This window comes from Phocoena phocoena, chromosome 17, assembly GCF_963924675.1.
Source record: "Phocoena phocoena chromosome 17, mPhoPho1.1, whole genome shotgun sequence".
In the NCBI taxonomy this organism is placed as follows: Eukaryota; Metazoa; Chordata; class Mammalia; order Artiodactyla; family Phocoenidae; genus Phocoena; species Phocoena phocoena.
The window spans coordinates 15771448-15795583 of NC_089235.1; the positions used below are offsets into that span (position 1 = coordinate 15771448).

General features: G+C 35.7%; 1 protein-coding gene across 1 annotated transcript; it reads left to right on the forward strand.

Moving 5' to 3' along the window:
* The first annotated feature begins 2281 nt into the window (after window positions 1–2281).
* On the forward strand, window positions 2282–20949 carry XKR9 (XK related 9). Its single transcript, XM_065895693.1, has 3 exons — window positions 2282–2553; window positions 13894–14114; window positions 20321–20949. The coding sequence occupies exons 1-3, from the start codon at window positions 2282–2284 to the stop codon at window positions 20947–20949; spliced, it is 1122 nt and encodes a 373-aa protein (XP_065751765.1).
* The last annotated feature ends 3187 nt before the right edge of the window (window positions 20950–24136 follow it).

The following is a 24136-nucleotide window of genomic DNA, read 5'->3' on the forward strand; positions in this document are numbered from 1 at the left end:
TGAAGTCAAAGATTGCAAATGCAGATGCTTACCGATGTCAGGCAGACAGGCAAGATAATAATGATAACTAACATTTATTAAGCCCTGACTATGCCAGGTACTTTTCTAGAGGTTTGTATGTATTATATATATTATCTTTCTTAACCTTCACAGTAACCCTCTGTGGTATATACCATTATTATCTCCATATTTCAGAGGAAGAAAATAAGACAAAGGGAGGTAAAGGAGCATATTTAAGGCCACACAGCTCTTAGGTAGGTGAATTGGCATTGAGACCCAGCTGTTGAAATGACTGAAGTGTGGTGGCTGGCTACTGTGGTGAACTTGAGAGAGCCTATGCCATTGGGGGGTGCCCACTGCTGATGAAGGAATGATAGTCTACTGTAGCAGACTTTTTCAGTCTTGAAAAAGTTTTTTTCAGTCTTGAAAAAGTTTTTTTCAGTAGCAGGGAAAATTCTAGATTTTTGTATGAAATGTTAGCAGTTAATTAGGGACTTTCCTGGCGGTCCAGTGGTTAGGACTCTGCGATTCCACTGCAGGGGGCATGGTTTCGATCCCTGGCTGCACAGCATGGCCAAAAAAAACCACTGTTGAGTCACACACATCTCATCTGCAGATTGCTTTCAGCTTATGTTTATAAAATAGGGTTCACAATAGTAATATCTACCTCCTAAGTTTGATGTAAGAATTAAATGAGGACATTTTATGTACAGCATTTAGCTCAATGCCTGGCACATAGTGGTAAGTAAATGTTAGCTATTGTTAGTAGAATAAATACTTTCTCCAGTCATCAAAATTCTTTATAAATATCATTTACTATTGTTTTTATTTTAAGAAATTATATAATACCTTAGTACATGTCTGTTGTAAAAAACTCAAACAATATGAAAGAATATTTAAAGGATTAAAATTGCATTTGCTTCCTACTCCCAACTCCTTTCTCCTCTCCATGTATAATTAGGAAGCATATATTGCAATATGCTATATTTATCCTTTTGGTACTTGCTTTTTTCACTTAATGTGTCTTTAGATCTTCCAAAGTAGGTTATACAAAGCTACTTCATTCTTTTTAAAGGCTGCATGGTGTATTCTTTAGTACGGATGTACCATAATTTATTGAATTAGGCTTCTCAATTGTCATTTGGGTTGTTTTCAATTTTTTGCTATTTTAAAAAAGGTTCTGCAAAGAGCATATATCTTTGTGCACATTTGTAAGCATTTCCCTATGCTTGATTCTTAGATGGAATTGCTGTATCAAAGCACATTAAGAATTTTCGGGACTTCCCTGGTGGTGCAGTGGTTAAGAATCCGCCTGCCAATGCAGGGGATACGGGTTTGAGCCCTGGTCCAGGAAGATCCCACATGCCGCGGAGCAACTAAGCCCGTGTGTCACAACTACTGAGCCTGTGCCCTAGAGCCCGCGTGCCACAACTACTGAAGCCCATGTGCCTAGAGCCCGTGCTCCACAACAAGAGAAGCCACCGCAATGAGAAGCCCGTGCACTGCAATGGAGAGTAGCCCCAGCTCGCTGCAACTAGAGAAAGCCCGCGCGCAGCAACGAAGACCCAATGCATCCAAAACTAACTAAACAAATAAATTTTAAAAAATGCTTTAAAAAAAGCATATTAAGAATTTTCACAGCTACTGTACCTTTGTTAAATATATTTTTAGTAGCTTTGTAATATTCCATTTTATGACTCTACCATTATTTATTAATTCCTTTTGTTGACACTTTTAGATGATTTCCAGTTTTTTGCCACTATAAATGGTCCTGTGGTAAATGTCTTTGTGAGCAGGTTATGTGTTTTAAAAGGTAAGTAGTCTGAGAGGAAGTTGTCAACTATTAAGTATATCTCTGACACTTTACTTTCCCAAAGCTATATATTATAAAAAGTATATTTAGTGGTAATATATTATTTTTAGAAAAAGTAGGACTTTGATAAAGTCATGGCCTAGGGTTTTTAATACTATACTCAAGATTTTTAGCATCTTTTATGATGTTTCATTTTAGGTGTTGGCAGCTGTAATGAAGAACACTGTGAGACAGAAGATTGAATAAAGCCTTGTAACAACTGGATTAGAGGTTTAGAAAAGAAAGTTAAAATTAGTCACTTTGGTTTTAGTGTTCCAATTTCATAATATTTATTCTTTCTTTTAAATAGATTTAGGGAGTAGAAATTAAAATTCAGTGCTACACGAAAGGATGCACTAATATTTGTTCTTTTTCTTTCTTTTTGTGTGAGAGAAGGAGGTACATAACCAAGAGATATAGTGATTCATAATGAAATATACTAAGTTAAATTTTATGATGTCGGTTCTTGGCATTATAATCTATGTAACTGATTTAATTGTGGATATCTGGGTGTCTGTCAGGTTTTTCTATGAGGGACAGTATGTTTTCGGTATTTTAACAGTGAGCTTTATGCTCTTTGGAACACTTGTGGTCCAGTGTTTTAGTTATTCTTGGTTCAAGGACGATCTAAAGGAATCAGGCCAAGAAAGTCAGCATTGTTTTCTTCTACTTCATTGCTTGCAAGGAGGAGTTTTTACAAGGTGAGCATATACTTTTGATCATTAACACTATTATTCTTTTATTCAGACAGAAGCTACCTTTCTGTATCTGGGTAGTCAAATGTACAAAGGTTCCCTATTTGCATGTAGCACAAGGGTTACTTGCTTCTCACTAGCAGTGCTTGTGTGAGTCATTGAACTCCCAGAATTTTCCAGGTTCATTAACATAATCTTTTAATTTACCTAATTAAGTTACTTTTTCTAATATGTTATTACTTTTTTATGAGAAGGAAAAGGACTCATTTCTATGTCTTGTGAATCTTTTCTCATCTATTTTATATTTTAAGACTGATTATGTAAATATAGCCTTTCACTTGCAACTCTGATAGAGCACTTAATTTTTTAAGTTAATTGTACCATTGAGTTAATGAAGTGAAATTTTTACTGCAATAACGCAGTAACCATGTGGTTAGCTTGGTACAGAATCATCCACAGAACTAAAAACAACCTTAAGAATCATGTTGTTTAAAGCCTGTTTTCTGGTTAAAGAAAATAGAATCTAAATAAGCCTTGAGAATTCTGTGATTCTCCATATACCTAATTTCATATGACCTTTTCTTCATTATCTTAAGAGATTTAATTCTGTTCAAAGTGATATATATATTAAAGGTAAAGAGAAGAATTAAAGACAGATATAAAATCATTGTTTTTCATAGTAAATTTTATCTGTATAAATAGTTGAATTGAAGCCTAGCTGTTATGGCAACATGGTAATTCAGCTTTTGAAAATGGACATTTACAATGTATAAATGTAAAATTGCAGCTTATAGCTGTTGTCACTTTTTAATGTTATAATTGACCTTGCATGGTGTGAAATAAAAGTTTAAAGACTGGTGTAAAAAAAAAAAAAGACATATTAAGAGGATAACGTATTATTTTGCTACAGTTAGGTTTTGAAGTTGGGCCATTTTTTTTTTTTTTTTTTGTGGTACGTGGGCCTCTCACTGTTGTGGTCTCTCCCGTTGCGGAGCACAGGCTCCGGACGCGCAGGCTCAGTGGCCATGGCTCACGGGCCCAGCCTCTCCGCGGCATGTGGGATCTTCCTGGACCAGGGCACAAACCCGTGTCCCCTGCATCGGCAGGCAGACTCTCAACCACTGCGCCACCAGGGAAGGCCTGAAGTTGGGCCATTTTTTTTTTTTTTTTTTTTTTTTTTGCGGTACGTGGGCCTCTCACTGTTGTGGCCTCTCCCGTTGGTGGAGCACAGGCTCTGGATGCTCAGGCTCAGCGGCCATGGCTCACAGTCTCAGCCGCTCCGCGGCATGTGGGATCTTCCCGGACCAGGGCACGAACCCGTGTCCCCCGCATCGGCAGGCGGACTCCCAACCACTGCGCCACCAGGGAAGCCCCGGGCCATTTTAATAGTCATCTTTCCTGAGAAGGATTTTAGTGGCAGTAGAATTCTAGATGAGTAGTTATTTTCTCTCTGTATATTATATTCTCTCATCTTTTTGTTTCCATTGTCACTATTGAAGAGTTAAATGTCAATCTTACTGTTGCTCTTTAAAAGTATTTTGTCTTCTTTTTTTCCCTCTGGCTGCTCTTATGATTTTTCTCTTTATCTTTGGGTTTCTAAAGTTTGTGATATATCCAGGTATACATTTACTTTTATTTCTCCTGCTGGGGATTTGCTGGTTCTCTTGATACTATAGATTATTATCTTCCATGAATTCTGCACAATTCTCAGCCATTATCTTTTCTAACATTTTCTTTACCATATTTCTGTCTCTTTTCCTTCTGGGACTCCAAACAAATTTAAGGTAGACCTTCTTGCTGTATCTAACATGACTGTTACATGTTAGATTGTTGATTTGAAATTTTTCTTGTTTTCTGAGGTAAGCTTGTATCACTATAAACTTACCTCATAGAACTGCTTTTGCTGTGTTCCACAGATCATTGTGTTTTCATGTTCATTTGTCTCCAGGTATTTTTTGTTCCTCTTTGATTTTGTCAGTGATCCGTTGATTGATTAGTAGCATATTGTTTTTGTTTTTTGCATTCTTTTCTCATAGTTGATTTCTAGTCTCATGCCATTGTGGTCAGAACAGATGCTTGATATAATTTCAGTATTCTTAAATTTATTGAGACTTGTTTTGTGGCTTGTCATGTGATCTATCCTGGAGAATGTTCCATGTGCACTTGAAAAGAATGTATATCTTGCTGCTTTTGGATGGCATGTTCTATATATAATCTGTTAAGTCCATCAGGTTTAATGTCATTTAAACCCAGTGTTTCCTTACTGATTTTCTGTCTGGATCTTATATCTCTCCACCGATGTAAGTGGGTTGTTAAAGTCTCCTACTATTGTTGTGTTACTGTCAATTTCTCTCTTTATGTTTGTTAATATTTGCTTTATGTATTTAGGTGTTCCTATGTTGGGTACATATGTATACCCATATTGTTATATCTTCTTCTTTGATTGATCCCCTTATCATTATGTAAGTCCTTTTTTGCCTCTTGTTACAGTCTTTGTTTTAAAGTCTATCTTGTCTGATATAAGTATTGCTACCCCAGCTTTCTTACGATTTACATTTGCATGGAATACCTTTTCCTATACTCTCTCTTTCAGTCTGTATGTCTTTAGATCTGAAGTGAGTCTCGTGTAGGCAGCATATATACAGGTCTTGTTTTTGTGTCCTTTCAGCCAGTCTATGTCTTTTGACTGGAGCATTCAGTCCATTTATATTTAAAGTAATTATTGTTAGATATGTCTTATTGCCATTTTGTTAACTGTTTGGGGGTTGTTTTGTAGTTCTTTTTGGTTTCTTTCTTCTTCTTTTGCTCTCTTCCCTTGTGATTTGATGACTATCTTTAGTGTTATGTTTGGGTTTCTTTCTCTTCTTTTGTGTGTATATCTATTATAGATATTTGGTTAGTTATTACCATGAGGTTCATGTATAACAATCTGATCATTATACTGATAAGTGATTATTTTAAGGTGATGATGGTTTAAGTTCAAGCACTTTCTAACAACCGTGCATTTTTGCTTCCTACCACCCATGTTTACTGTTTTGACATCATATTTTACATCTTTCTGTTTTGTGTATCCCTTAACTACTTATTGTGAATATAGATGATTTTACTACTTTTATCTTTTAACCTTCCTACTAGCTTTATGAGTGGTTGATCTACTACCTTTACTGTATATTTGCCTTTACCAATGAGATTTTTCCTTTCATAATTTTCATATTTCTAGTTGTGGTCTCTTTTCCTTAGAGAAGTTCCTTTAACGTTTCTTGTAAAGCTGGTTTAGTGGTTCTGAACTCTTTTAGCTTTTGCTTGTCTGTAAAACTTTATATTTCTCCTTCAAATCTGAATGATATCCTTGCTGGGTAGAGTATTCTTGCTTGTAGGTTTTTTCCTTTCATCACTTTGGCTGTATGGTGCCACTCCCTCTGGCCTGCAAAATTTCTGTGGAAAAGTCAGCTGATAGTCTTATGGGAGTTCCCTTGTACATACAGAGATTCTTCATTCTTACTGATTTCTTTGCTTAGTAGTTAGGGATGTGGGGACAAGTAGGTAGCCATTTGGAAAAAAATATGTGAATTATAACTCGACCTTCACACAAAGTTCAGGGTTAGCCCATGCTCTAACATGGCACGTAATCTTGAAAAGAGTTTAGCCTGTTCTGTGATAAAGGTGAAATCTTTAGAAGTATATTGATAGAAACATAGAGATGAGTACAGTATTGGGAGAGTTTTAAAATGTTGTAGTTTATGTCTTCAGCTTCCCAGTCTTTGATATGACAGAACATGTGCTCTAACTCCTCCTAACCAGAAGAAAATCTGAAAGGATAAACTGGCAAAGTTTTGTTTCTGGAGCAGCACTAGGCACCCCACCCCTCCCCAACCCCCAACACTAAATCCCAAACCACAAGGACAAGAAAATAGTTTTTTCCCCTGTTTGCCATTCAAGTGGACAGACCACAGATTGTAGAAATTGACCAGAATGGAAGTAAGAGGAAGCAATGGCCAGTATATGCAGCATAAGAACAGTAACGGTTTTGATTCACTTTAGAGTTGGGATAATTTCAGATTGCATGTTATGGACTATACATCTAGGTAAAATACCAGACACCAGGATAAATTTCAAATGAATCAAATATTTAATGTAAAAATACTTATATTATAAGAAAACATGGGAAAATTCCTTTATAGCCTTGAAATGGGGAAAGCCTTTCTAACCATAACTTAAAATCCCTAAGCTATAAAAATTATAGATTTGATAATAAAAAATGCATGCTAATTAAAAAAAGCAAAAATCTCCCAAACAAACAAAAGCAAAGCAAAAAGGAAAACAGCTTTAACAGGAGAAAATATTTGCAATTTTGAATAGAAAAAGGGCTAGACTTTTAGTATTTAAAGAGCTTCTGAAGTCAAAAAGAAAAAGGTCATCCATCCAATTGAAACATGGGAAAACAGTGAGGATAGTTCAGAGAAGAGGAAATGCAAATGGCTCTTAAGTTGTCTGAAGGATGCTAAGCCTTGTTCATAATTTTAAAATTGCCAATTAAAACTTCGCTGAGATATTCTTCACCTACCAGACTTGCAAAAATCCAAATGATAATACGCTCTCTTGGTAAGGCATGGGAAAACAGGTATTCTTATACTTTGTTGATGGGAGTATGGATTGGTTATGGGAGTATGGATTGCCCACCATCCCTGTGGAGGGCAGTTTGACCATATTTCAAATACACATACCTTTAGGCCAGAGGTTCCTCTTCTGGGAATTTATCATACTTGCAGACATGTAAAATGATATATGCACAGCTTTTCAATTGTAGTATTCTTTGTAACAGCAAAATATTAGAAACAATTGAAATGTCTGTTGGTAGAGTTTATGGTATACCTATGCAATGGCACACTACATAGCTATTACAAAGAATGATAAAGTAGTTTATGTACTGAAATGGAAAGATCTCCAATATGTACTTTTAAGTGAAAAGACAAGGTGCAGACAGCAGGTATGATATGCTACAGTCTGTGTAAAACAAAGTGGTGAAAAGGCATATATACTTATGCTTGCTTGTATATGCATAAAGAAACTCTAGAAGGGTACACATGAAAGTAGTAACTGTGAATTCTCATGGTCATAGGGGAGGGTGAAAACTGGGTAGTTAGGTCATAGGAGTGGCATGGAGTTTTTTCAGCAAATAACTTTTAAAAAAATGTTTGAATTATTTGAATATTTTGCCTATTCAAACAAAAAAAGAAGAAAAGGAAAAATTGAATTAGGTTTGCTATTAGTGATAAACAGATTCTTGATAAACAGACACTTCCCTCTTTTTGTTTTTCTTTTTCTTTGTATTTTCTTAGTGCAGGAAGTGGCAGAATACTGAGATGAATAGTGAGAAATGAGCACAAATTAAAACATAATTAATTTAAAACATAAGTTCATAAAAATGGGAAAATTATCCAAGGGTCTGTCTAAACTAAGTATGGAAAAACCTGAGATTTACTGAACTACAGATTCACTTCCCGACAGAATAGATAAATTGAGTTTGTGTTGGTAGATGAAAGACAAGGAATGTCAGCATGAATTATTTATTAGGTGTAAGTGCCTGTTGCTACTAAGTATGTTCTCACTGCTCAGGGGTCTGTGGAGTAGAACATTTCATTTTCCAGAATATAAATTAGATGACACTTCTGTATTTCCATTTTATGTACTATTTGTGATAAAACCTTTCTCCTTGCCAAAGGAGACTTTTCCTTTGATGGGTATATGAAAGGCATTTGTATTATTTAAAATATGGAAGTTATTGTTGCTCTTTTAAAATAACTGGTAAAAAAAGTTCAAATCGTGTGAAAGAAAGTACAATGGAGATGAGTCTCCTTCCTTCCGCAGGTCCCTGGGCCCTTCTTTATGGAGTTTCTTAAATGGGCATTAAATAGTTGAACATTTTTTCTTACCTATTCTTCTATTTAAAATGCTTTAGAGAGAGGTCATCTGGTAATGTTCAAATTTCCTAGGGTGCAATATTTATGAAACTTGAGGATCTGGGCCCTTTACTTAAATCTCTAAATATTTGAGGATTTTCCGAGGTATCTTATTGTTGTTGATTTCTCATTAAATGTTGTTTTGATCAGACAACATAATTTGTGTGATTATAGTCTTTTTACATTTATTGATTTGTTTTATGGCCCAACATATAGTCTAACTTGGTGAATATTCCATGTGCATTTGAAAAGAATTTGTAAATTGCTCTTGTTGAGTGTAGTGTTCTATAAATGTATAAATTAGGGCAGTATGTATCAACATATTATTAAACATTATTATAAAACGTATTATTATTAAACATATTATTAAAATCTGCTATATTCTTACTGATTTTTTTCTTTTGGCCTACCTTTTCTTTCAATTACTGAGAGATGAGTGTTAAAACACTCTAATATTGTGGACTTATCTTTTTCTCCTTGTACTTTGACAATTTTTGCTTCGTGTATCTTCAAATGCTATTATCAGGTACATTCAGATGTCTTCTTGAAAAATTGATTCTTATATCATTATGACATGACTCTTTATCTCTGTTAATACTCCTTGATTTGAAATCTATTTTGTCTGGGATACTAATATAGCCATACTAACTATTTTTTTGTGATTTCCTTTCAAACTATTTGTGTCTTTTTTGTTTTTAAATTTTATTTTATTATTTATTTTTGGCTGCGTTGGGTCTTCGTTGCTGCGCGCAGGCTTTCTCTAGTTGCGGTAAGTGGGGGCTACTCTTTGTTGCAGTGCGCGGGCTCCTCATTGCTGTGGCTTGTCTTTGTTGTGGAGCATGGGCTCTAGGTGCGTGAGCTTCAGTATTTGTGGCATATGGGCTCAGTAGTTGCAGCTCGCAGGCTCTAAAGTGTAGTCTCAGTAGTTGTGACACATGGGCTTAGTTGCTCCGCGGCATGTGGGATCTTCCCCTACCAGGCCTTGAACCCGTGGCCCTTGCATTGTCAGGCAGGTTCTTAACTACTGTGCCACCAGGGAAGTCCCTCAAACTATCTGTGTCTTTATGTTTAAAGAGAGTCTCTTCCAAATCATATAGAGTTGAATCTTGATTTTTTTATCCAGTTTGACAATCTTTTATTGAAACTTTTAATCCATTTACATTTCATATATTACTGTAATTATTGATATAGTTGTCTTCTGGGCCAACATATTGTTTTGTTTTTATTTTTTCTGTTTGGGTTCGTTGAGCTTTATGTTGTTTTTGATCAAATTTGGAAAATATTTTTCGCCAGTATGTTGTCAAGTTTTTTTTTTTCCTGCCCCATTCTCTCTCTCTGTTTCTTTTGGAACTTCAATTACACCTTTGTTATTGAGGTTCTGTTAATTTTTTTCACTAATTTTTTCTCTCTGTGTTTTGTTTGCTAATTTCAATATCTGGGTCATCTGTGGCTATGTTTCTATTAACTGATTATGCTCTTTAGCGTAAGTTACATTTTCCTCTAAATTTGCATATCATTTAATTTTTTATTGTATAGTGGACATTGTGATTGATACCTTGTAGAGACTCTGGTTTCTGTTATCTTCCGTTGAAGAGAAAGCAGATAGTTAAATTATTGGCAAATTACCTTGACGTGATACAGAGGCTTGGTTTAGGCTTTGCTAGGGAAGGTCTATTTTGCTTTTGTTCTTAGTCCTAGGGGAAGTCTTACAGACCTGAAGTATGGTCATTACTCCTAACGTATCACCCTTTTGGCGTTTCAGTGGGATGCTTGAAGTATTTACCAAGCCCCTCCAGTTTGGTGGAACTTAAACTCCAAACTCTTCCCTGTGGTAGATAGCTGCCAAAATCTCTGCTCATTCTTGCCATTTTTCCTCAGTTCCTTGGAGCCTCACCCTAGATATACATAGTAAGGGGTTGGCCAAGGATTTAAGGAGGGTATATGCAGATTTGGGAGGTTTTTTACTCTGTGGCTCCCTCTTTTCTAGGATCCCTCTTAATTTCTAACCACTCTGGCAGATTCAACCTTAGTTCTCTCACTCTTTGAGCCAGTAATAATTCGACTTTCTGCTTGAGCTGTATCTACTTTTTGCCATTTGGACTGTGGGATGCTGGTAGAGGAAAAGCCAGATAAATGCATCTCATGCAGTGTGGTTCCCTTCTTTCAAGGGTTAAGTGCCCTCATCCTTCTTTCTACTTTTGGTTGCTCTTTAGTGCCTTGTTTTCTTTAATATTTTGTCTGTAATTTATCATTGTCATCAGTAGGAAGATGAGCTTGATACAAGGGAATCTCTCATCACTGGAAGCTGTTTCCTCTTTATCTCAAATAAAAGAATACATTGTGATAAGATATGCTAAGAAAGCTCCTTCTGTTTCTTTTTCTTTGGCCTCTTCATCATTTCTCCCATAAAACTGAAACAATATCCTATTGATTAAAAAATTATATTCATACTCCCCTTCTCATGAAATTATCCTCAGATAAGCAGAACTTTGTATAGGTTTGCTATTAATTGCTACAAAATTGGAAAATATTCCTCTCTAAAGTCACTGGAAATATTAATGTGCACATCTGTAAACAGCTCCATCTTTCTTTTGTTGTTGTTTGTTTAACAGGCCCTGATATACCACTTAACATGTGCCAGTTACTGGTCTAAACATTTTACATGTATTAACTCCTTTAATCCTCATATCAACCCAATGAGGTAGATATGATGATTACCCCCTTTTTCAGATGAGGAAACTGAGGCATCACTAGGAAGTGATGGAGCAAGGATTTGAATCCAAGCGTCCCGGCTTTTTTAGAGTCTGTACACTTCATCACTGTACTCTAGTGGCTTTCTCACTCTATGTGTCTGTACTGATTTTGTTCTAGGCATGTACTTGTTAATATTTGTGAATTTTTCAAGTTTTTCAATTAGCAGTATCTATCCTCCTGCTTTAAAAGGATAGATACCTTTAAGAACATACTGTATTACATATCAGTCTTACATAATATACATACAGGAACTCCCTATTGTGCCAGATACCCAGAAAAGGCTCAAACATAAATTCACTTATAAATCTCACCTATAAATCCTAGACAGTGTTAATCATTTTTTTCCCTATACTTTTACAACATAGTATTTACATTTCTGTTGAGTGGTTATTTCTTCTCCCTTGTATTGCAGCTAGCAGTTTATAGGCTTGACCTTCCTATTAGGTTGTAAGGTCATTGAAAGTGGAGGTCATGTCTTCATCATTTTTGCAGACATTCTACCCTGGCATCTAGTCCACATTGAATATAATGGACCATGTTATTCTAAAACTGTGATGGTAAAAATATACTTTTATTTGCTAGGTGAAGAATCTTTGCATACCCATATATGTATACATCTTGTTTAAAATGAGAATATCTTATATTTGTGTTTTACTTTCAACTTTCCAAAGTCCTTTCATATCTACTGTCTCTTTATCTTTATGGAAAGATTGTCATGAGCTCTCATTTATTCATTCATTCAGTAAATATTTTCTTAGAGCAGCTATGTACCGGTACTATTTTAGTTTCTCAGGATATAGCAGTGAACAAAACGAAGTCCCGGCTTTCATGCAGATTTCATTCTTGTGAGAAGGTACAGATAAGCAAAAATGTGTCAAGTGATGATAAAGAAAAATGATGTAGGATAAAGAGATAGAATGTGATGGATGGTGTGATCTGGAAAGACCTCTGTGAGGAACTGGTATTTGAATAGAGACCTGAATGAAGTTAAGGAGTAAACTTGCAAAATCTCTGGGGTTTAGGAGAGTTCCAGGAAGAGGGAGTAGCAAAGACAAAGGCCTTTAACTTGGGAAAAACAGTAAGAAAGGTACACTGAAATTGTGGGAAAATTAGAGGGAAAGGCAGATTATGGAGGGCTTTGTAAGATGGGGTAAAGACTTTGTGTTTTATTCTAAGTATGATGGAAATCATTGGAACATTTCGAGTGGAGGGATAACATCTAAATTATGGTTAACAGGTTCAATCTAGATGCTGTGTAGAGAATAGGATGTATAGGAAGCAGGAGTAGAATCAGAGAGACCAATTATGAGGCTATCAAAGTAATCCAGGCCAGAGATATTGGCTGCTGAAACTAGGATGGAGGTAGTGGAAGTGATAAGATGTGTTTAGATCTGGATATATTTGAAGTTAGAGCTAAGAACCAACAGAACCTGCTGAGGAAGTTTTATAGGGTATGAGAAAAAGAAAGAAGTTGGAAATTATTCCCACATTTTTGGTCTGAGCAACATGGTGCATGTTAGTGCCATTTACTGAAATGGGAAACATTGACAGAAGGAGCAAGTTGAAACAGGATATATATCACTGCCCTCATTTTATATATGGGGAAACTGAGGTGTAGATAAAGAGTTTTGATAAGCTTTGGGCTAGAATCCTGGTTGTCTTATTGCTAGCCTCAGATATTTTTGAAATAAGTGTTTCAGTTATTTTTGTTATTAATTTTACTTGGATGATGATAAGTCATGTTCATTTAAAAATTCTTTGTAAAGAAGAGCCTGAGCAAGGATGTTTTAGGAGACTTTGAAATTTTATGTTTTCCAGGGTGGTAATGGTCACAGAGCCTAGCACCTTGTAGATTATGGAGTACAGCTGACCCTTGAACAACATGGGTTTGAGCTGTGTGGGTCCACTTATATGCGGATTTCTTTCAGTAGTAAAGACTACAGTACTACACGATCTGAGGTTGGTTGAATCCACGGATGTGGAACTGAGGATACAAAGGGCCAGCTATCAATTATGTGTGGATTTTTTGACTGCAGAGGGTTGGCATCCCTAACTCCACGTGTTCAAGGGTCAACAGTAATTATTTGCTAGATTAAACTGAAAGGAGATTGAATCTCATCTTCAACCTTGACATTATCATAAGGGCATGTATTTGTCTTTTAGTTAAGATAAATTGCATGAAGTGGAAATTGCAGTTTGTCTTTCAGAAAATAGTGGTTAAGACTAGGAATGATAAGATATAGGTTTGGACTTTAGGTCTGCCCCTTACTCTCTGCGTAACTTTCAGCAAATCACTCTACTGTTCTCAGCCTAACTTTTCCTGTCTGTGATTTGGGAATAATACCTACTCATCTCTCATAATAACTGTGAAGATGAAAGAAGATCATGTATGCTTAACAGTGCTAGCACACACTGGCACATCAGACATGCAATAAAAATTGTGGCGTCTTAAACCTCAATAAAGCTACAATGAAATATTTACATAGTTGAGAGAAATTTGTAGTAGAGAAAGTTTGTGGGAAAATTCTATTCTTAAACACATGTTGCTTTTTTCCCAAAATTATTATGTAAATTAACACACATGTTATAAAGAATCTATTACTGAAGATAAATATTCATGTTTACTTTACAGGTATTGGTTTGCCTTGAAAAAGGGTTATCATGTGGCTTTCAAGTACACCAGCAAAACGGATAACTTCGTGGAAGAACAAATCGATCCTCATAAAGAAGTTATAGACAGGGTGACAGACTTGAGCATGCTCAGGCTATTTGAGACCTACCTGGAAGGCTGCCCACAACTTGCTCTTCAGCTCTACATCCTTCTGGAACATGGTCAAGAAAATTTCACTCAGTGTAGGTCTTAATAGCCTGTGTTAGATGGATGCCACTGATATTTTATGTCAACTGTGTAACTCTTTGGCAGGTTTTAGAATTATTTTTATTGTTTTTCTTTTTAGAATTATGTATTTTTTTTTTGAAAAAGAAGTACATGGTTCAAAGATACTTTGAGGTATATAAAGGTATACTGTCTCCCTCCCCCTTCTTCCTTTCCCTTCCTTTGTCTGCCCAGAAAACAAACTATTTTTTTGAACATTTTATTTATTTTTATCTTTTTAACAGATCTTTATTGGAGTATAATTGCTTCACAATACTGTTAGTTTCTGTTGCACAACAAAGTGAATCAGCCATATGTATACACATGGCCCCATATCCCCTCCCTCTTGAGCCTCCCTCCCATCCTCCCTATCCCACCCCCTGTAGGTCATCGCAAAGCACCCAGCTAATCTCCCTGTGCTATGCTGCTGCTTCCCACCAGCCAACTATTTTACATTCAGTAGTAAAACAAACTATTATTGTCAGCTTTCTGATGATTCTTTCAGAAAAAAAATGTAAAAGCCTATCTTTCTCTTTCCTTCTCTCTCTCTCTCTCTCTCTTTTTTATAGAAATGGTAGCATAAAAGCCACCTTTGTTTTTTGCACTTAACATATCTTGGAGATCTAAACATATCAGTACAGAAAAAGCGCCCTCATTTATTTTTCTTATCAGCATAGTATTACAAATTATGGATGTATCATGAATTATTTAACAGGCTCCCTCTTTATGTTAATATAGGTTGTTTCTAATATTTTACTGTTGCAAAAAAGCTGCAGTGAATAGTCTTATGCATGCATTCTTTTGCATGTGTGAAGTTTAGCCATAGGGTAAATTCCAGAATCGCAATCATTGGGTGAAAGTGCAAGTGCTACAAAACTAATGAAAGTTTTGCAAATCGGTTGATATGTTGCTCTTTTATAGCAGATTTCCTCATTAGGGTTAAATGTACATTTTTAAAGGACAATTTGGTATTTCCATTAAGAAAATCTTTTAATAGGTGTTTAATTTGAGATGTTAAAAGAACTATTTATTTGCTAAAAATAGTCCCAGTTTTCATTAGTGACTAGGATTCCATGCAGACTTGGATTCACCTCAGAGTAACAGATTGTCCTCTCCCCTGGAGTTCCCTCTATGCTAGACTCACCTGTGAGAACACTTCATTTCCCCAAACAGTCTTCTTGGTCCCAGTTTCCCACAAACCTCTAGATTGTAGTCCCTTCTAATATTTTTACCTTTACTTTGATTGTTAGTGCACCACTGAAATGAACCTACTGTGTATGAGACCTCTTTTTCCTTGTGATGCAAAGAATTTGTGGGTTGGGATTTATTAGTCCCTGAAAGCTAAAGTTCAGCATATAGAGTTTACAACCTGTATTATGGTAGATCTACTGATGTTAACTGTGGCTGCTTCTGTGTGGTGGGATTGTGAATGATTTTATCTATTTCATCTTCCTTATACTTTTCTGAATTTCCAAATTTTCTACAGTAATAACCATGTATTGTTTTGATAATCAGGAAGAATAATTCAAAATGTAAAAAAAATCAGTTTATATATAGAACTACTTCAGAAGACTGAACAAATTCTTTTATCTTTGTTCCTTCTGAAATCATGCTAAAGAGGAGAGTAACAAGTAAAAACGGTATAAACCCATAAGGACAAAGAGAATGCAGAGTAGAATAGCAGATTAGAAATGTCAACAAATATTTAGGAGATGGAAAGCAGTTAGAAAACTTGGGTTATTCAAATCAGTTCCACCACCACTAAAAGGCTAGATTATTTGAATCAACTCTCCCCCTGAAATTATCTAAAACAATTGGTTAAGTATTTTCAAAAGTCTTCATAAAAGCTTAAAACAATCTGATACAACAGGCAAAAATATGCATGAAAGTGGGAATGCAGCAGGGTTGAGTAGGACTGTGAAGGCTTTATGCCCTGAGGGTTTTTACTGAACCTTATAAACAAGCAGATTCAGTTTTGATGGCTTCCCAGGGTGTGGAGGACTGGAGACAAAACTCAGGGTCTTCACAAGGGAGGGACATCTGGTAGAAAATCCTAATCCGTAAAACTGGCACTCCAAAAGTCACCCTCCTCAGGGTAAAAGTGAAGTTACCTACCTCTAAATGAAACTTGACTGCATAAACAGAAATAATGCTATGTGGCTAAGAAAAAGATAGAATGAAGACAAGCAGTAGCATGAAAGTCAGGTGGAAGATGGATGGAGTTAAACTGTTTTAAATTCCTTGTATAGTTCAGGAGAAAGGTAAAGCAAAAGTGGATCCGCGTGTAAAACAAAAACAATTAGACCCTATTTTTGAAAAGAAGAATGTAATATTAGGAAAACAGAATTATGTTAGTGTGCTTGGGCTGCCGTAACAGAATACTATAGACTGGGCAGCTTAACCAACAGAAATATATTTTCTTACAGTTCTGGAGACTAGAAATCCAAAATCAAGGTGCCAGTAGGGTTGGTTTCTGGTGAGGACTCTCTTTGGGTTGCAGATGGCCACCTTCTTGCTGTGTCCTCACATGTCTTTCCTCTGTGTATGGAGAGAAAGAGAGATCTCTGGTATCTCTTTCTATTCCTACAAGGATACCGGTCCTATTAGATTTGGGCCCCACCTTTATGAACTTGCTTAACCTTAATTATCTCCCTAAAGACCCTATCTCAAAGTATAGTCACATTGGGGGTTAGGGCTTTAACATATGAATTTTGGAAGAATACAGTTCAATTCATAAAAGACATGAAAGTAAGCATTTTTTAAAAAAGAAAATAAAGAACAGTAAATTACAGGGATAAGAAAGCTGACCAATACCACAAATTTCACAAGAGAAAGAAAAGTAATATATTTTTATTATTTTAATACTCTTCTATCTAATTTTTTTGGCTGTGTACTCTGATTGGGTTTTGATTTGATAATGATTTTATGATATAATTTCCACAGAGAGAAAAGAAAAATTCAATCTTTTTTTCTAGCATAGTTAATAGAAATTAGTTTTTTGTTTATTTTTAATTTAGAGAAGTTTCAACTTCACAAAGTATTCATAATATTATAAGTATATTTTTTGATTGTTGTCACATTTGGGGACAACTCTACCAATGTCTTCAATAATGTGGTATAAGATCAGAGTATATCAAGATTTTTTTTGATGAAGTAACTAATTTTAAATACTGTTTGAATTGACAACACTTGTTTATTGTCAATGTGTCCTTTAGTGAATAGTGGGAGTCTTTTGTTTTCTTTACTGGTGTCAATAATGTCAAATCAGAAGAAATTAATAAGAATCTGTATAGATGTGATTGGGCAAGGTCATTTCATATCGGGAGAAACGCATAAGCAAAGGCGTGGTTTGGCAAAGACAAGGAATTCCTTTTGGATAGAGTATAATGTACAGATTAGATTAGCAAAATGAGAAAAAATATTGGAAACAGGTAGGTAAGTGGGAAATGGGAAATAACGTGAAACTAATAGTGCCAGCTGGATGAGGATAGACCATCATGCCTTAATATTAAGGAATCAAAGGCCTGTTGACAGCAAGATAGTGAAGTGTTAAGATCAGGCAAACTACTTGAGAATCCTAGATCTGTTACTTACTAATCATAATTATTCAAGCAAATCTTGTAAACATATCCCCCTAAGCCTAAACTGTTCTCAACTCAATTTCCCTTTAGCCAGATCCCCAAAATGACCACAGCTTGCTTCAGTGCACCTAGGGAAAATGTGAGAGAGGAAACGTAAGAGACAGGGAATTTTAGCAACTGCAATGAAAATACCTTATTTTTCCAACTTTTATAAAATATATATGACAAAGTGAACACATTGCCAGGGCTTTGCCAGGCTTGGAAGGAGTCTGGGCAAGTGTAGGTCCCTGAAATTTAAGCTTCACTACCTTCATGATCAACCTGTGAGGTAAAAATACTGATTAACTTTAAACTTTGATATGTTTAATATGCATGCTGTGATTTCTAGGGAAGCCATCAAAGAATAAAAACAGCATATCTCCGAAGGATGTGGGTTACTAGATTGGAAGGTTGATAAAAACGGCCCATACCAAGTCCATCATTATAACATTTCAGAGACGCAAAGGTGAAGATAAGATTCTAGAAGATTTGAGAGAAAATAAAGATCATTTAAGGATAGGGAAATTGAATGGCTTTGAAATTCTTAACCATAACACTTGAGATTAGAATTTAATAGATCAATGACTTCAAAGTTTCAATGGAAAACATTTTTAAACTTTGAATTCTATTTCTGTTGAAACTGTGTATCAAACATGAAGGTAGAACAAAGACATTTTGAGACATACATGGTCTCAAAAGTTTAGCTTAGGTACAACTTTTCTCAGGAATGTCTGGAGAATGCTTGATCAAACCGTGAGAACGAAGCAAGAAGGAAATATTGGAACAGGAAACAGGAAGTCAGCACTGAAGAGAGGTGAAGGGAAGTTCTGGGAAGACAGGAAGCAAACCTTGACAGCAGCCACCTTTAAGCAGAAGATCATATTATTAAAAAACAAAAAACAAACAAAAAAACCCTAATAGATGTATATAGGGGAGTTTAATTAATTAATTTGAAGAATTTGCTGAGAAATACTGATAAGAGTCATGAAAAACTAAGCAAAGTAAGTAACAATGAAAAGTTTTAAAAGAAAGGAAATATGATCAGAATGTAGTACTTGGCTGAGCAGTCAAAGAGGCTGTACTTATGTAGTCATAATAGGGTAAACACTGAATATTGATTTTACCAAAAATTGTGATGTTACTCTTTTGGGTAGAAGGAGGGAGAGGAAAATGGAAGGAGGGTGTGTATATATGTGTGCATGTGCAAAAATTTCCCCTTCCCATGTAGGAAATTAATAATCAGAGTCTAAAGTAGATAAATTAAGAAATAACACAATATGTGTTTTATTTAGAAATATGGCAATACATGTCAGAAGTAAAGGTAGAAGAGTTGATAGTAATTTTTTCTGAGGGTCATGGCTAAGAGGTGAGAAGGGGTAGAGCAGTCTACTGCTATTTTCTTATAAGTTCTTTAGCACTTACCAACTTTCAAAAGCAATGTATATGTACTGGTTTGGTAGAAATTAAAACCAATTATAAAAAAGATATCACAGGGAAATTTAGGGGAAAGTGATGTTTTAATTCAAATATTTTTGAATTAAAGAAGAAAGAAAAGAAGCCCAACTAATTTTGCAGTTCAGAGTGGTATATGCTAAAACCAGGAGAGTTGACAAAGACACTTATAATCGTCTTCACTAGAGGATCTATCTTAACTCTGCCTTCCTATCCTAATATATAGCCCTCCAGTGAGGCTAAATGGGAATGATGAGCATTCTCTATTTTACTCCAAATTATTTCCTTCTAATTCTCTAATATCTTTGCTTTCAGTTTTATAAGTCCCCAGCTTTGAGTTCACATCCTTCTACTCTACCATCTTGAGCTAATCTCAGTCTCCAGCTTTGAGAGTGGGGCTAATGACATGCCTTTCCAAAGTAGTAATGAACTTACTTTTCTGTTATTTGTTGGGGAAAAAATGGGATAAAGGTGCCAAACCTACAGAAATTTGTAAGTTTTAGATCGTGTTTGTTCATTTGATCCATCATCTTAAAGATATGGGAAATTGAGCTGTTGATACCTCATACTTACATTAAATTTTCTGTTTAACCTCTCTCCCTTCCTTTCTTCCTGCCCTCTTCTCTCTCATGATGTCATTTCCTAGTGAATTAGGTATATGCCCAAGGTCAAAGCCAAAAAGACTGGAAAAGCTAGGACTATAACTGTAGTCTCTTAGAGAACTTCCAGAGTATGCAGTTTCCATTGTACCAGTTGCTCAATAAAATTTGTCCAGTGAATTTATTCACAATCTTATAAAGCAGTCTGATGTAGTGGTTAAGCACACCAACTTTGGAATCAGGCAAATTTCAGTTCAAATCTCATCTCTCTGAAACTTGGTGGCTGTGTGACTTGGGTCAAGAAATGTATATATATTCTCTAAGCATTAATTCCCTCATATGTAATACAGGAATATTAATATCTATTTCAAAGGATTAAATGAGATGAGTATATAAAGTACCTGATGTGTTTATGGGTGTGTATATACAGATGAAGCATGTATGGCATATAGTAATTTAATATTGCTATTATTATTCCTATAACTATATCTTAAAAATTTTTTTGTTTTGTAGATGCAGCCATCATGGTCTCTTGCTGTGCTATTTCTTGGTCGACTGTTGATTATCAAGTAGCTTTAAGAAAATCCTTACCTGATAAAAACCTCCTTAATGGACCCTGTCCTAAACTCGTATATCTCTTTTACAAGTTGTTTACATTATTATCTTGGATGTTGAGTGTTGTGCTTCTTTTATTCTTAAATGTTAAGATTGCTTTATTCCTGTTGTTATTTCTTTGGTTTTTAGGTATATTGTGGGCATTTAAAGAACAAACTGATTTTTGTGCTTCCATAAGTATGGAATTCATGTACAGGATTGTCGTTGGATTCATTCTTGTCTTTACATTTTTTAATATTAAGGGACAGAATACCAAATGTCCAATGTCTTGTTATTATGTTGCAAGGGTATTGGCCACATTGGGGATATTGATTGTGTTCTGGTCTTACCCACTCTCTGTTTTTAATTCAGACTATTTTATACCTGTCAGCATCACTATAGCTCTTACTCTTCTCCTTGGAATTATTTTTCTTATTGTTTATTACGGGACTTTACACCCAAACAGAAGTGAAGAAACAAAACTGGATGAAGTTGATGGAAAACCAGTTCAAAGAGATTGTAGAATGAAGTATTTCCTAATGGAATAAGGTATTCACTTAAGAGATAGGTTTTCTTATTTTTTGTTTCATTGGTTAGTAAAGAAAAAGTTTGTGTATATGTGTGTTATGTCTTATTTTTGCCTTCTCTAATTTGAGGGCAGTTCTAGTACATTAATTATGAATGTTAGAGAGTATAATAATGTTCTTATTATCTAAGTTAATTTCTCACTTGGTTTTGAAGATCTTGGGTACTTAGATATATTTGCCTATGGCCTGGTAGAGTTGCCATCTTGAGCCTGAACTGAAAGAAATGGTCTCATTCCCATAATTAGAAGGCTGGAATTGAACTTCCCTCCAACTTTTCCCTCATTGTTTCTGAACTAAAACTGATGTACTCGTAGTGGGGAAATAAAAGGAAGAGAAGAGCAGGATACTCATTCTTCTTTCCTCTATTTTCTTGATTCAGTGAATATATTTTGAGTTGGGGACAGATTGAGTAGAGGAAAAGGGAAAGGAGGGAAGAGGAAGAAAAAACAGAAAATTGACCGTTTTAACCCATCTTAACCTTTTTGTTTTTTTTTTTTTGGCGGTACGCGTGCCTCCCACTGCCGCGGCCCGTTTGGCTGCGGAGCACAGGCTCCGGATGCGCAGGCTCAGCGGCCATGGCTCACGGGCTCAGCCGCTCCGCGGCACGTGGGATCCTCCCAGACCGGGGCACGAACCCATGTCCCCTGCATCGGCAGGCGGACTCTCAACCACTGCGCCACCAGGGAAGCCCTCCTTCTTTTTAAAGGATGGATAATATTCCATTGTATATATATATATATATATATATATATATATATATATATATATATATGCCACATTTTCTTTATTTATCCATCATTGGGTTGCTTCCACCTCTTGGCTTTTGTGAATAATGCTATAATGAACATGGATTTGCAAATGTTTCTCCAACAACCTGCATTCAACTCTTCGGGATATATACCCAGAAGTGGGATTGGTGGATCATATGGTTTTCCTATTTTTAATCCTTTGAGGAATCTCCATACCGTTTTAGTATAATGTCTACACCATTTTACAGTCCCACTAACAGTGCACAAAGATGACAATTTCTCCACATCCTCACCATCACTTATTTTCTGTTGCTGTTTTTTGTTTTTGTGGCGATAGTGGCTATCCTAATGGGTATGAAGTGATACCTCATTGTAGTTTTGAATTGCATTTCTCTAATTATTAGTGATATTGAGCAACTTTTCATATACCTGTTAGCCATTTGTGTATCTTCCTTGGGGAAGTGTCTATATTTGATAAGGGGTTAATATCCAGAATATAGAAATAACTGCAACTCAACAACAAAACACCCAAAAACTTGACTAAAAAATGGGGAAACCACTTGAAGTAACCAAATCATATTTAAATAGTTTTCTGTATTATTCCTTCTAGTAAGAACTAAATTTTGGTCCTAGGAGTAATACGTAAACCAGTTGTGTTAGGTTGAACTCCTGGAAATAATGACACATTTTCCATCGAATTATCCTTTCTTTTTCAGTTCTTTACCCTTTCTTTTCCTTGGGTCAGCTCTTAATGAGTGAGTCCCCAAACAATAGCCTTCTCTATCACCAAGATAAAAAAATGTCCATTCCTATATTTAGTCTTGTAACTTAATATAAAATTGCTATATAGCTTTTGGGGAGAAGGGTTCAACTACCAAAGCTATTAGAAAATAATAAGTATGTTAAACATTAACTCTGTGCCTAGCATTCTGTTAGGTACTTTTGTGGATACAAAACAAATGTAGAATAGAGTTATGTTCCTTGAGAAGGTTACGTACTGAGCATTTATAGAAACTGACTTTCTGAATGTTTACTGTTTTCAATTTTGATTTTACAGTAAATGAAACAAATAAATACTGAATAACAGAAGTGGTTATATTTATATACCTACATAGAGTATATAAAACTCAATCAGATGTCCCCTGCACTACTCTTAGAGAAAGTTAGGCAATGTGGAAGAACCATTTATTCTTGCAGGAGTTAGAGAATCTAGAGTTTACTTTGGGCACATGATCTTGGTATGTGTGAACCACACTTACTGTATTTCTCCCTCTCTCTGCATGTTTTAGTGTGTATGTATACATGTGTATTTGAGACAGTGAAGATGGGAAAAGTTAGGCTCATTTAGCAGCACTTGAGTCAGAACCTCTGAGTCATAAAAGACCAAATGACTTTGAGTCATAAAATGAAAGTGCTCTTTATTCCTTCCTAAAGATTTAAATGTCCATGTGTTATTTCCCTTCAGCCACGAGAAATTCTTTTAGCATTTTCTGTTTAGGTTTGTTGATGATGAATTCTTTTTTCTTTTTCCTTTATCTGAACATGTCTTTATTTCTCCTTCATTCTTACAGGATTATTTTTGCTGGATATAGGGTTCTGGGTTGACAGTACTTTTTTCCTTTAAGCATTTTAAAAAATACATTTATTTATTTTATTTATTTTTGGCTGTGTTGGGTCTTTGTTGCTGCACACAGGCTTTCTCTGGTTGCAGTGAGTGGGGGCTGCTCTTTGTTGTGGTGTGCGGACTTCTCATTGCAGTGGCTTCTCTTGCTGTGGAGCACAGGCTCTAGGCAGGCTTCAGTAGTTGTGGCACGCAGGCTCAGTAGTTGTGGCTCGCGGGCTCTAGAGCGCAGGCTCAGTAGTTGTGGCACACGGAATTAGTTGCTCCGCAGCATGTGGGATCTTCCCGGACCAGGGCTCAAACCTGTGTGTCCCCTGCGTTGGCAGGTGGATTCTTAACCACTGTGCCACCAGGGAAGCCCCTTTTCCTTTAAGCATTTTAAAGATAATTCAACTAATTTCTAGTATTCATTGTTTTTGTTGAGAAGTTAGTAATAATTCAAATCATTGTCGCTCGATATGTAATTTGTTGTTTCTCTCTGGCTGTTTTGAGACTTTACCTTAGTTTTTGGTTTGCAGTAGTTTCACTACTATGTTTATGGGTATAGCTTGTATTTATCCTACTTGGGGTTGTCTGAGATTCTTGAAGCTGTACATTTTACCATGTTTAATGTTTCTGGTATTCTTCACATATTCTTTCTATCACTTTATCTCTCTTCTTGGACTTCACTAACACGTGGTAGACCTACTGATATTATCCCATAGACCCCGAAGGCTCTGTTCATTTTTTTCCAATTTATTTTCTCAGTCCTTCATATTAGATTTGTCTTCAAGTTCAC